Source organism: Chionomys nivalis, chromosome 5 (assembly GCF_950005125.1).
Source record: "Chionomys nivalis chromosome 5, mChiNiv1.1, whole genome shotgun sequence".
NCBI lineage: Eukaryota > Metazoa > Chordata > Mammalia > Rodentia > Cricetidae > Chionomys > Chionomys nivalis.
In genome coordinates this window covers 86,457,752-86,472,091 of record NC_080090.1, presented here as the reverse complement: position 1 = coordinate 86,472,091, position 14,340 = coordinate 86,457,752, and the positions used below count along the sequence as shown (strand labels likewise).

At 46.2% G+C, this 14,340-nt stretch overlaps 1 protein-coding gene across 21 annotated transcripts in view; it reads right to left on the bottom strand.

Annotated features, from left to right (window-relative positions):
• Nucleotides 1-14,340, bottom strand: part of Nfasc (neurofascin) — a 165,429-nt gene that overhangs the window by 46,062 nt on the left and 105,027 nt on the right. For all 21 annotated transcript variants that reach the window (XR_009057131.1, XM_057769531.1, XM_057769539.1 and 18 more), the window contains 3 exons: nucleotides 10,971-11,082; nucleotides 10,390-10,574; nucleotides 9,156-9,287 (listed from right to left, as the gene is read on the bottom strand). Coding sequence is in view for 20 of the 21 variants with exons in the window: in XM_057769531.1 (XP_057625514.1) it covers nucleotides 9,156-9,287; nucleotides 10,390-10,574; nucleotides 10,971-11,082 (429 nt within the window). In the remaining variant the exon portion in view is untranslated. The remainder of the gene's footprint in view (nucleotides 1-9,155; nucleotides 9,288-10,389; nucleotides 10,575-10,970; nucleotides 11,083-14,340) is intronic.

Here is a 14,340-nt window from a genome sequence, read left to right as displayed (position 1 = left end):
CCGTATGATCCAGTCACCTGGACCCTCTGGGAGTTTTTTTCTCAATCCATCATCTGGCCAGAATCCGAATCTTTGCTTTATCCAAGCAATAGCTGGGCAGCTATGGCTGAAGACATGAGCTATGGAAAGACTAACTCTGAAAACAGGAATCGAGCTGCATCTCCAGTCAGTATTATTTGCCGTCTGCTTCAGATCCTGGTCTGTGGGACAAGCTATCCCCATCTCATGACAGTATCCTGAGGCTTTCCATATAGGTACAAGGTGAACGGTGGAAGGCCCAGCAACAACGCTACTGTTTTCACTCGATTTATTTAGTTAGTTAATTTTCCAAGACAGGGTCTCGTTATGTAGCTCTTGCTGACCTTGAACTTACCATGTGGCCCAGACTAGCCTTAAACACGTGGTGATCCTCCTGCCTTTGCCTCCCAATCCTTGGGATTACAGACATGAGTAAGTCATTGTTCCAGACACCCATTCATTATGATTTTATCCCAATGTACACTGACAAAAATACAGCAACATACAAGTAGCCCAAACACGCCGTTCTCCCATCCTCTGGGCAGAACCTCACTCACAAAAAGCTACCCACCAACCAGAGCTTCAAGTCAATTGAAGTAGCCTACAAGAGAGGCCATTCTTGCCTATATTTCTCCTGGTATTGCTGGCCTTGGGGAGCTGCAGGCCTTGCTCATATGTCACTTTGAGACTTGGGACAAATCAATACATCTGGGAGAGCATCATTCCCATCTTCCCTCTGAGAAGGAAGAATGAGGAGATAGAGAGAAGGGGCTATAAAACAAAAACTTTCCAGAAAAGTAAAGAACAGCCACTTCTCTCATTTTGCAGCCACTGGAAATATCTGGACTCGGGAGCCTTGGCTTTGGCTGAGGCCGTGTGTTCATTGGGATTGCTCAGACCTGCAAGGCGAACGGGAGTCTGGCCCTACGGCGCCACTCAACAGATAGAGAATCTGGGGACTCAGCAGAAGGTAAATTAAGGCATGCATAGTCCATCTACCCTGAAACCTACTCAGCAAAAAAGTACCCGGAGAGTGGCACCACCAACCTGAACACCTCCTAGTCTGGCCAGTTTCCTGAATCCAATTTCCCTGCCAGTCACTTCTCTTAGGCTTCCTGCAGGGGCTGACAGATGACCTCAGCGCCAAGGCTCAGCTGCCAGCCCTGGGCTGCTGCTACAGCACAGTGCTACCAAGTGCACCGCCACTGCCTGCTTCCCTCAAAGTCTACAAGGACGGAAGACTGTGGCCAGAGGGCTGTGGCTACATCTCTGCTCATGGTGAGATGGGACAGCCACAGACTGTTCTAGCCCTCTGCAGTCCAATGCAGGCCACAGTCCCCGCCTCTGGTGGCCTCCTGCAATCCTCATCTTCTGGGGTTTAAAGAGCACAGACACAGCCTAGCCAGCTGCCTCCCCTTCACCTATCTCCAATTATGCACCTGCTCCTTTCCTTGACTACTTTTAAAATGATTTTTTTCCTACTTAGCATATGAAAATTAGGGGATGATATTCTCATGTAAACAAACCAATGAGCTTGAATCATCTTCCCCCAACTACACTCCCATCCCCCCAGCTCCCCTTGTTCACAGCCCCACAACCTCCTTACTGCTTTTCATATCACATAGACTTGTGTTTATATTCAACTATGTGAGATTTTTATCTTTCTCCCCCTCCTATTGCCTTCTCTTATCTCCCCTCCCTTCCTTTTAAATATTTCTCCCCTTTTACAGACTTCTACCTACCCATGTGATCTTCACATATGTATGTATGTAAGTCCAGATTCCACACATGAGAACACACAGAACACCGGTGTGAGTATGACTTATCTCACTTAGCATGACACCAAGAGCTGGAATAAAACAGCTGGTTTTATTCTTTATGTCAGGATAAGACACCATCGTGTCTCTGTACTGTTATTCTCTGTCTGCTCGTCTGCGGATGTACAAAGGGGCTGCTTCTGTCTCCTGGCTGCTGTGAACAATGTAGCGAAAGCACTGGTTTACAAGAATCTCCGTGGTGTGCTGACTCAGATTCCTTTGAGTACATATGTGATCAGGAATGGTGTCGCTTATTATACGGTAGTTTTATTTCTAGTTTTCTAAAGGAATTTTCTTTTGTGTGTATCTGCTTGGGTGTATACGTGCCACAGTGCAGGTGTAGAGGGCAGAGGGCAACTTCTGGGAGTTGGTTCTCTCGTTCCACCACGTAGCCTGAATTGGCTTGGAACTCACTCAGTAGCCCAGGCTGCCCTCAAACTCAGAGATCCTCCTGCCTCTGCCTTCCGAGTGCTTGCACCACCCCCAGCACCTACTTTAGTTTTCTGAGGAACTTCCACACCTGATTTCACAGCGGCAGCCCCGCTGACAGTGCCACCAGCAGTGCATATGCGGGTTCCTCCGTCCTCACACTCTAACCTGCATTGTTTTTTTGTCTCATTCTGGTTGTTGTTTTAATTTGCATCTTCCTGATGACTGGGGGTGTTAAATGTGTTTTCCGTGTATTTGTTGGTCATTCATATATTTTTGAGAACTACCTGTTCAGTTAGTTTGCCTGTTTGTTAATTGGATGGCTTGTTTCCCTGGTGCTGAATCTTGGAGTTCTTCACAGAGTTTAGATATTAATCCTGTTAGATGGACAGTTGGCGGACACTTCCCCCCTTTCTGTGGCGGTCTCTCCACTCAGCTGGTCCCCCCCATTCCATAGTTATGTCTCCACTCGGCTGGTCTTCCCCGCCCCACTCTGTGTCTGTCTCTCCACTCTGCCTGTTCCCCCCATTCTGGGGTTATGTCTTCACTCGGCTGGTTCCCCCCATTCCGTGGTTATATCTCCACTCGGCTGGTCCCCCCCACACACTCTGTGGCTGTCTCTCCACTCTGCTACCTCTACCCCCATTCTGCATGGTGTCTCTCTGCCAGTCCCCCCCCCCCCATTCTGTGGTTGTATCTCTACTCTGCAGGTCCCTATCCCCATTCTGCAGGCCGGCTCTCCACTCTGCCTGTTCCCCCATTCTGTGGTTACGTCTCCACTTGGCTGGTCCCCCCACTCTGTGGTTGTCTCTCCACTCTGCTGGCTGTCCCACCACTGTACAGAATCTTTTATCCTACACACACCCAATCCATCAGTTCCTGGAATGTTTCCCGAGATGCTGAAAACTTTTGCAGAAGGCCCTTGCCTATGGCCACATCTTCAAAACCACGAAACACTGTTTTCCTATAACAGTTTTAGGCTTTACATGAAGATCTTTGAACTATTTTGTATTAAATTTTGTACAAGAAATGGATCTAGGATCATTCTTTTACATCCAGTGTCTCCAGGACCATTTGTTAAAGAGGCTGTCTTCTTGACAATGAACGTTTTTGCCACCTTTGTCAAAAATTAGGTGGCTATGGTTGAGAGTTTACATCAGGGTTGTGTATGCTAATCCATTGGTCTATTTACATTTTGTTCCAGAACCATGCTGTTTTTATTACTATAACTCTGTAGTATAGTACGAGATCAGATATAGTGATGTCTCCAGCCCCTCCCCCTCCCATTTTGGACCTTTTTTCCCCCACATTATTTAGGTGAGGATGGAGTAGACTTGCAATTGATTTTGGTATTAATATTTATGGTATTAATTTTGCCAAACCATGAACATGGGAGGTTGAGATGGTTAGTGTTATCCCCTTGACAGGTTCTAGAATCCATAGGCGACAGTCTTAGGGCATGCCTGTGAGCGGGCATACAGACCAGATGGGTGGAGGTTGGGAAGACCAATCTTAACTGTGAGTCGCTCCACAGCTGGGGTTCTGGCCTGAACAAAAAGTAGAAAGAGAGTTGACACTATCGTTCACCTCTCTGTCGACTGCAAATGCAGCTGCCTCCAGCTCAGATGACCATGAACTCCCAGCTAAGGTGGACGGCATCATCGAACTGTGAGCCAAGCAAACCTCCCTTAGATTGCCTCTGTCTGGTCACTTGAGTGACAAGACAAGGAACTAACCCAAAGGTCCTCCCGATTGCTAGGGTTGTCTTTAATGACTTTCTTCAGCATTCTGAGTTTAGTCATGGCAGCTTTCACCTTCCTGGTTAGAGTTATCTCTGGGGTTTTGTTTTGTTGTTTGTTTTGGGCTTTATATTTTTTTATTTTTGCTTCTTTTGTTGTTTGTTTTTCTTTGTTCATTGTTTCTTTGTTGTTATTGTTGTTGGTTTTCTTTTCCTTCTCAGCAAGTTTGCTATTGGTATGAAGGGAAGCTCCTGAGCTTTGTATGCTGAATTAGTAATCTATTGCTTTCTAGAAGCACCTATTAAATCTGAGGGTTTCTAAGGTTTGTGTTATCGCAATCGGGACTTGTTTTCCTATTTGCACCCTGTGGTGGTTTGAAAGAAAATGGTCCCCAAAGGGAGTGGTGCTGTTAGGAGGCGTGGCCTTGTTGGAATAAATGTGGCCCTGTTGGAGGAAATGTGTCACTATGGAGGCGGGCTTTGAGGTCTCATATGCTCAAGCCACACCCAGTGAGACAGACCACTTCCTGTTGCCTGCAGTCAAGATGTAGGACTCTCAGCTATGTCTCCATGTCTGCCTGCACACTACCATGTCCCACCATGATGATAATGGACTAAACCTCTGAAAATGCAAGCCACCCCAATTAAATGTTTTTCCTTTATAAGAGTTGCTGTGGTCATGGTGTCTTGTCTCAGCAACAGAAACCCTAACTCAGACACGTCCCTTTTGTTTCTGCCTTGTCTTATTGCTCTAGCTGAGACTTCAAGCACCATCATGAATAGGAGAGTGGACAACCTTGTCTCATTTCTAATTTTAGTAGAGATATTTTCAGTTTTCCCATTCAATATAATGTTTTATAGGTTTGTTGCAACATAGACTTTACTATGTAGAGGTATGCTCTTTCTATTCCTAGATTCTTCAGGAAAGCTTATCATGAAGGAGTCTGGGGCTTTGTCAAAGGCCTGTTCTGCATTGGGTGAGATGACCTGTGACTCCTGTCCATACATCTATTTATCTGTTGTATTACAGCTACTGATTTGTACTCATGGAACCAATGTTCCACACCCCTGGAAAACAACTTGGACATGGTGTGTGATCTAATGTGTTCTTGAATTTAGCTTGCAACTGTTTTACTGATAATTGATAACTTTCCCATCTATGTTTATCAGGGAAACGTTGTGTGTGTGTGTGTGTGTCCTTTTCAAGCTTGATAAAAGAGTTAATGAGTCTGGTAGTATCCCTTCCTTTTTTTACTCCATGAACAGTTTGAGAAGCACTGGTGTTAGCACTCCTTAGAGGTCTGGTAAATTCTGCAGCAGTGAGGCCTGGTCCAGGCTTTCAATCTTGTGGATTCTTTGGGGATCTGTTTAACTTGCTTATACATTCTTGATTTAATTTAGGTAGGTCATATGCATCTAGACTTTATCCATTTCTTCTAGATTTTTCAAAATACATGTTTTTTGTAAACATTTTCTAGATTTCATTGAAACCTGTAGTAATATACCCCTTTTATCTCTAATTTTATTAATTTTGGTATCCTCTCTTTCCTTTGGTTCATTTGGATAAGAATTTGTCAATCTCATTTGTTTCTCCAGAGAACCAGCTCTTTGTTTCTCTGAGTTTCTTTCCTGATTTTTCTTACTCCTTTCTATCCACCACTTTTGCGTTTGAATTGTTCTTGTTTCCCCGAGACTTTGAGGTTCACCCTTGGGTGATTTAGGTGAGATCTTTCAGAAAAGAAGTCATAGCTATGAGTGTTCCTCTTAGAACGGCCTTTGTTATGGCTCAAAGATTCTGATAAGTTGTGCATTTTTTCTCATTTGATTCTCAGAATTTAATTTTTTTCCCCAAGAGTTCTTCAGTGACCCACTGCTCACTCGAGTGCATTTGTGATCTCCTGTCTTTTTTCTCTTTATTGATTTCTCGTCATATTTCACTGTACTCTGAAAAGATACAGAAGTTTCAATTACTTTATATTGTTATAACTTTCTTATGGCATAAAATATAATCTAAATGTGATCAAATTTAGTAAAATTTTCATGGACTGCAGAGATGGATGTTTTTGCACTGTTGAGAGGAATGTTCTGTAAATGCCTGCCAAGTCCATTTGATCTTTACTGACTTCAGGTCTGGATGGCCTACCTATTGATGAAATGGGATATTATGGTCACCCACCACTGTTGCTTTATACTCGTGGTGTTTGTTCTATGAAACTGGAAGTCCCAGCATTCAATGCATAGATATTTACAACATGCTCTCTTCTTGATGGACTGTTCCTTTCACTACTATGTAGTGGCATCCTTTATTGTTCCTGACCGATTTTGATAGGCAGTGTACTTTAACAGCTTTGAGAAGAGCTATACCAGCTTGTTTTCAGCTTCTGTTTGTTTGGCAAATTCCTATCTTTCACTTTCACACTAAGTGTGTCTTTGTCAGTGGGCTGTGTTTTGTTTTGTTTATCAGAAAACAAAGAGTTGGATCTTTTTTCCTTCTTTAATCCAGCCAGTTAGTCTGTGACTTTTTATTGATGAGTTCAGGCCACTTGCATTTAGTGTTATTAAGGACAGGTTTGCTAACTCCTGAAATTGTTGGTTATTTTTCTGGTTACAGAATTATTGTTTGCTTTTTTTCTTTTCTCCATTTATATTAGGGGTTTGCTAGTTGACTGTGTTGGACATAGTGGATCCAGAGTTTCCCTTATTCATCTATTTTATATGATAAAGTTACATTCTTTTATGGGCTCTCTTAGTTGAAACTTTATTCTTCATGTTGAAGATTTCCTTAAGCATTTCTGCAGAGTGGGTTGGTGGTCAAGAGTTGCTTTAATTTGTGCTTGTTTTGAAATGTCCTTACGTCTCCATGAACTTGCTTTAGTAAATATTTTTTTACATTTATTTAGTGCGTGTGGAGAGAGGGTATGCGTGTGTCGTGTATATATCTGGAACTCAGATGAAAACTTGTAGGAATTGGTACTCTCCTTCCACCATGTGTTATCAAATTCAGGTTGTCAAATTCATACTGCCAGTTCCTTTCCATGAATTTTACAAGATAATTTGATGTATATAGTAATTTTATCTCTTGGTTGGATCTCAGGATTTTAGGAAGTTGTTGTCAGGCTATTTTTTTAATTTTAGGATGATGATTTCCTTGATGTTCCCTTCTATTCCTGGTAGTCTTTCTTCTCGGTGTAGTCTGTTGATGATTTTACTTGTGCTACTTTGCTTGATTTGTTGAATTTTCATTTCAGCATTTCTATTTTATTGAAACGCTCTCACTTCCCTTGCTCTTCCATGGTGCTGGCTTTCCTGTGTCTCTGACTTTCTCATCTATCCTGCTGGCTCCTGTCTCTTGATCTGACCTGATTTCCTCACTTTGTACAGTTGCTTGTATCAGTCCCCCTTGAGGCCACGGATCGTTTCACATATAAACATTTGAATTTTCCACCTGCCATTTACTAATTTCATGTCTTTGAGTTCAGTAGCTGAGGAATCAAGATCTTTTGCAGGAGTCGGGCTGACATGGTTTTTGTTTTGCTTTGTTTTTTATGTTTCTCATGTCTGAGCCATGATTTACGCATCTGTTGGCTTTGGTTTTGATAGCTCCTCCAGTTCCATTTGGGCATCTTCTTATTGAGCTTGTTCGTTTGTTTGTTTGTTTGTTTTGGTTTTTCAAGACAGGGTTTCTCTGTGCAACCATGACTTTTTCTGGAACTCGCTCTGTAGACCAGGCTGACCTCAAATTCCCAGATCCACCTGCCTCTGCCTCCCCAGTGCTGGGACTAAAGGTGTGTGCCACTACCACCCTGCTCGTATTGAGCTTTTAAGGCACAATTCTGAGTACCATCAGAGAGGAGATAACAAGCTGCTGTGGGAGCAACAACACCAAGCCAGAACCTGGTATAGAAATATACTTAATACTGGGTAAAAGTCCATGGGTACATCCCCAATAATTGTCAAACAGAAAATGGTAAAATAATGTAACATGTGCTATGAAGTTGAAAATTAGAGTACATACAGAAATAGCAAATAAATGACATAAAGAAAGGGAAAATACAAGAAAGCAAGGTAGACAGGAGATTCAGAAAGAAATGGAGCACAGCAGGATGTTGTGAAGGGGAAGGGGAAAGAAAAAGATTAAATAAAGATCACTGACGAAAACATCCGAATAAATGAGAGTGATGTAAGGATGGGAAGAAAACATAACATAAAAGACTTCGTTTGGGGCTGAGGAAATTGCTTGGTTAGTAAATTGCTTGTTTGATCTCAGAGTACATGTAAAAGGGCCAGACAGAGTGATGTAGAGCATGCTTATAATTCCAGCACTGCGAAGGCAGAGGCAGGCGCACCTCTGGGGCTCCCTAGCTGGCTAACAAGATAATGACTTCTGATGAAGAACACTCAAAGCTGTCCTCTAGCCTTTACCTGCAGGCACATATGTGAACCTGCGTGCGTACACACACACACACACACACACACACACACGCACAGTCTTTATTTGAAAACTAAGATAAAGTCTAGTAAAAGTACAAGAAAAAGGAAAAAGCGGAGACACAAGAGGTTAATAAACAAAATATTAACAATGAAAAATGCATAAATGCAAGTAGTTAAGAACAGAATATTAAAACATAAAAGCTTAAAAAAAACTGAAGTAAATAAACTGCCAAAAGTACAGTAAAAAGAAAGAAAAATTCCCCCAAACACTTAAGGGGAAGTTCCTCCTCATGTTCAGCTACAGCCTTCACACTGTCACATAACCCTGTCTTTCCACTGGCTCTTGCTAGTTAGATTCATCACTGGTTAATGACAGACGGGATTTCTATCTTCTAAGCCCCAACCACTTGAAGCCAAACCTGAGATGAAGTGCAGCCCAGGCTCTAAACTGGGCTTGAGACTTATTGGGCAGAAAGCAAAGGTTAAGAAAACCACATAGAGGCAGAAATCCCTAAACAGAGGAACATAACCACGGGCTCTAGGCTATTTATCCTTCTGTTCTCTCAGAAAAATAAGGAAGGCTTCCTTTACCCCTGAGATGCCTGCAGAGGAAGGCTGCTGGAAGTACCACCAATGGGTCATCCATTCCTGTCACTTTGGGGACATCTGACCCACCGATACAGCCTCTGGAGGGTGGAGGGAACAAGCGGAGGAGGACTCACACTGCAAAGGCTCCCCATTCACCATCCACTGGACAGTTGGCTTCGGGTTTCCATTGGCTCGGCATACCAGCCTCCCGTCCTCACCGGGAGCCAGAATCAGGTTCTTGGGCTCATCCAGCCAGTATGGAGCAGCTGAAAGACAAGGCAGGCAGAGGTAGATGGCACAGGCTAGGCACGAGAAGCCAGGTGGGTTCTTATGTGAGGGTGACCCCCACATCCCAGCCCCTATCTTTCACCCTTTGGGTGATGACTCAACCCAGTCTGCAGGTGGCTAGTTAGCCGAGCCCACGGAGCAGAGTTGACTTGTTAGAATTCCCCATTGGGCTTTTAAAATACAGGGATGCCGGGGCTCACCTACACCTACCGCATCAGAGCTGCCAAGGGACCAAGAGGCTGAAGCTCGGAGAGGTCATAGGCATTGCTGGAGCCCTTGGATGCACCCCTTAGGATTCCCTTGTTATAAGAACAGAGGTCTAGGAAAGACCTGAACTGTTTTCTTTTAGACACTGAACTTCAGGTAAGAGCAGTTCTTGGCCAGTCACCCCTTTCCCATTATTTGGACAATTTTACAAACACATGGATTTTTCAGAGAAAAGAAACTTCTGGATCAAAGTCTCAAAAATCTCGTTATTCACCCCAAAGGATCAGGACCACTCATGTGTGTATCATGCTGAAGGCAAGGGCATCCGATCAGTCAACTGTAAGCTTAGAAAGTTCTAGTTCTCAGCCTTCAGCCCTCGACCTCCCAGTCTGCAAGGAGCCCTGGGCTGAGAAGTGATTCACAAAGCCCATCCCATAGCCAGGACCCACAGTGACAGTAACTCTAGTGTCGCAACAACTCAGGTGGGCCGTGTCTGCTTTGGGGGGACGGAAGTGGCTTAAAAATAGCTTGGTCCATGATGATTTCCATCCTTTAGAAGAAGCAGCGCCATGCACACAACACAGACAGCACAGGCTAAGACGACACACCACAGATGGGAATACAAAACGAAAGAGAAGGCTCTGGGAGGAATGCCGCTTGCAGAGAGAGCCCCGAGCTGGGCAAACATTAAGGGAGTGTCCTTTCCTCAGCGTACACTCCCATGAGTGCATACAGTCACACGTGCAAGGGTGACACCACTATGTCACACAGGACGTTCCCCACTCCCTCTGTCTCCTCGCCACACGGGGAAGGTGGTCTTATTTGTGTTCAGGGCCGGCAACATAATCATAAGGAGAAATACACACAACGTACCCTTTACTCTCACCGAGATCGTGTGCCGGATGCTGCCCATCTTGTTGGAGGCCAGGCAGAAGTACTCCCCGGAGTCTTCTTCAGAGACATTGGTGATGCGCAGGGCCTTGTTAAAGTTCTCAAACTTGGTCTTGTCAGACGGGAGGTCCCCACCTTTCTTGTACCATGCAATGTCTGGTGTTGGGCTAGTCAAGGGGCCAAGGAGGAGACAGACCGCTTGTTACTGAATGTAGCCCTTGTCTTCGAAAGAGCCCAGTGCCCAGATACCCTCAAAGTGAACTTGGGACCTGAGGGAGGTGCATACCCTCTAAAAGTTGGGCTTTCCTAAACAGAGGAAGCTGTTTGGTTACAGGGTCTCCACAGAAAGACAGAGCTAAGATTCTGTGTGATCAGTGTGCCCAGCCCTTGCCTTTTCTCTTTTCCCAAAGCAGGGACAGCCATAGTGGGGTGCAGATGACAGACGTGCAGGGCACGGGGCTGCTTGCTCCCTCTCCCTGTGTCCTGCTGTGTCTGCAAATGTGTGGACTGATGCCCTCCCTCCTCCAGCAGCAGGGCTAGAAGATGGTGCAGACCATACGTACACCCCAGAGGCAATGCAGTCCAGCAGCAGGTCCATACCACGAAGCACCATCTTGCTGCTCGAGGTGCCCTGCGGATACATGAAGCTAGGCGTTCTTTCGGCCACCCCTCGGGCTGAAACAGGACAGAACAAACTTCTATGAGCCTCCTGCCCAGATGTGCCAGATCTGTTAGGTTAGAGAGAAATGTCATCATGCCCCACTCCTGAGTCCTTTGAGCGCAAGCTACCCCCAGGATCTGGGCATCTTTAAGAGATGTATTTGAAAGATGGAGTCTCTGTCCCACCAGCACATGTATGCAACCAGCTCCAGGTTCTGTTGAGAAGAGCCCAGAAGTCCTATTTGGGACAGGGCGGGGTTATCAAGCTGCGAGAGGTCCATTCTCTGTCATCTGTGTTGGGATGGAGGGGGCCACTGAGGTAGCCCCCAGGGCAGGTCATCTCCGCATCAGTCTATTCCCCCAGATAGGGACATGGAAGGAAGAAAAGGGGTAGGCTGGGGACACAGGACAAGCAACCTGCTCTTAGCGACTTGATAAGGAGCTGGGATGAAGCAATAAATTCCCAGATAAACAATGGACATGCTGGGAGAATTATTAATGGCGTAGCAAAGACACGGAGAAAATGAATGAGAGATGGCTGGCGAGCTCTCTGGGGCCAAGGCGCTTTACCTCCTAACTCTTGACTAACTGCACGAGAGACGGGGGTGGGTGTCGGTGGGAGGAATGGCAGCCAAGGTGGAGGGGGGTGATCAACAGTAAACTGGGCTGGAACAGCCGTGAGAGAGGCAGAAATCTCCCATAGAGGTTTTAGAGGCTAGGTGGTCCACACACTGATGCTGACATCAGGCTGTTCCCAATGGAAGGCACCATGCCAATCAGGGTGCACCGTGGGGAGTGGCCCTCACCTGCCCAAGTCTTACTTATTTCCTACACTCTTTGCATAACTCTACAGAAATGGGTAAAGGAAAAATCAAAGATGGTCCACCAGAAACCCCAGGTCAAAAGGGAAACTGGAGGAGGCACTACCGCGGACAGACACATGAAGACAGAAAGACGGCCAGAAGCTGAGGCTGCCACAGGTCTTAGGCTCAGTCGGACAGGTGGGAAATACAGGGGAGGCAGAGCTGCCAGGAGCTAGGAGCCCTTGGAGATGCCTGGAGTGGGGAGGAGGGCACTCTTCTGGGTTTAGCTGGTGTTGGTGGGGTGAGGACTGGCTGGTGGGGATCCAAACTGTGTCACTGTGCTTCCTACGGGAGCTGGCTGCATCTGCAGCTGTCTGGCTGGATCAGGGAGGCTCCTGTCCTGGGGATGCTGTTTCTCTTCATTAGCCACTGGGAAACATCTCACAGAGTTCACCTGTCTTTTATCTTTTCGTCAGGGGAAGAAAGGTTAAAACAAATACTGGTTCCTGGCACATTACAATGCATGACATATGGTATGCGTTCAGTAAATATTTGTGGGGTAAACAAGTTAAAGAAGGAGAAGAAACAAAAAAGGAAGCAACGGTTTACCCCCAAACACTGTGGTTATCCTCACAGCACACCAGCACGCACACATAGAGCAGTGGCAACTGCAGGGTTAATTCATTAAGTGATTAGTTGGTTATGGTCTGTACCTGTGGACCTAGCAGCACCCAGCTCTCAGTATCCAGGAAGTGGCAGCTTCCTCCCACCCTCATCACACAGTCACGGGCACCAAAGGTTAGGGAGCTTCCAGGGCAGGAGGTTCGTATCAAGTGGGTGAATCTGTCCAGCATTGCAAACCCCACAAACGAGGTGGAAAAGATCCCCTCTCGGTCACTATACTCATTCCACACAAGAAAAGAAGCCTGCAGGGGCCAGCCTGTGACCCTCCGGACATGGAATTCACTCCATAGCACGCAGCAGAAAACCCAGGGCGAGGGAAGCCGTAAGGATGTGGAGCAGGAAGATTAGCACAGAGTCCTGCTCGGGGCATCAGGGCACACTGGAACATGACTAGAGAGAAGCTACACAGCAACACAATTTTAGGATGTGGGCTACCAACCCACAGAGGCATCTTAGGGAGGAAGCAGCAGCTGGAAAGGAGGCACGTTCAAAGGAAAGGAAAGATTACCCTGCCAGTCAGAGGGCGCCATCACCTCTCATTGTGGAGCTAATGAGGCCAAGTGCTGTGATTGGTTGGCCCGCAGCACCAGCATGCTGAAGCCTTACAACACATTCTGTCAGGGTCACTTCTGTGTGTTTAGCAGAGGAAACTGAGTTTCGATGATGTCAACAGGCTTGCCCAAGCTCACAGGTTCACCCTGCTTTGGATTCTGAGCTGTGCTGTGAGGTTTCTCTCAGTTAACTCTGCCTGAAGCTGAAGATGCCATTTGTCCCCATTTGTGCCAGGCAATTTCAGAATAGATTTCTAATAACCCCAGTCAAAGAAACGTAAAATCCAAAGGCCAATGGTGAAGCAGAAAGGCACTTTGTTCTTGTAACTGCTCTGGTCCTTTTTATGCTTCTCACCATCTAAGATCCCAGTTCTCCTTGGTGGCAACCGATAAAGCCGGGGAGGGAAAGAGGAGGCTCCAGGCCTCTCAACTGGATTCTTAGGCTATGTGACTCTGGCAGGAGGAACATGGTAACTAGTGGCTTGACAGAGCAGCAAGAAGGCTGGCGCTGAAGGGAGGTTATGAAGAAATGCCGGGAGGGATTGCATGAACACTTAAGGGCCTGGCTGGTGGCTTTGGGAGCCCCTGTTCCTGAGGAAGGGTGGGTGCCTAGTTTCTTTCCCTGCAGGAGACACAGAAACCAGTAACTACAAAGATGAAGGTAACTATTGCAGGAAGCTCTGTGTGGTGAAAGATGTCCCTTTAGATGGGACCGCTCTTTTCACTCGGAGGCAGGGATGCTTCTGTCCATTTCCAGTCTTCAAGTTGGGGTCTATCCCGATACCGAGGAGCTCCAGGATCCAGAAGCCAGGCTCAAACCTGCATACATTCAAGAAGAGCTGGCCAAGGGTGGCTCTTGCAAGCTGTGGCTCAGAGAGGAGTCACGGACCTCCAGAGCCAGATGGTCAGTCAGGGGACCTTAGGGCATGACCCCATTTTAACTAAATTGGCTTTGAGGGTCAAATGAGAAACAGTTTCTGGCTGTCTTCTATTGAGAAAAGGTCAGAAGTGCTGACAAACTTAGCTGTTCCCTTCGCTCAGCGCCGCCTGTCCGCGGAACAATGGTTCAATACATCAGATGCATCAAACGCAGCTCTCTACGGCAGCTGGACCCTACACCCTGTCCTCTCTGCTGTCTTCAGTTCTCAGAACAGAGAACCAGAAACCTGAGAGGCAGGTTTCCTGGCACCTCGTTTATCTTTCTGGCCCTAGGAATGACTGAGCAAAAGGTACTG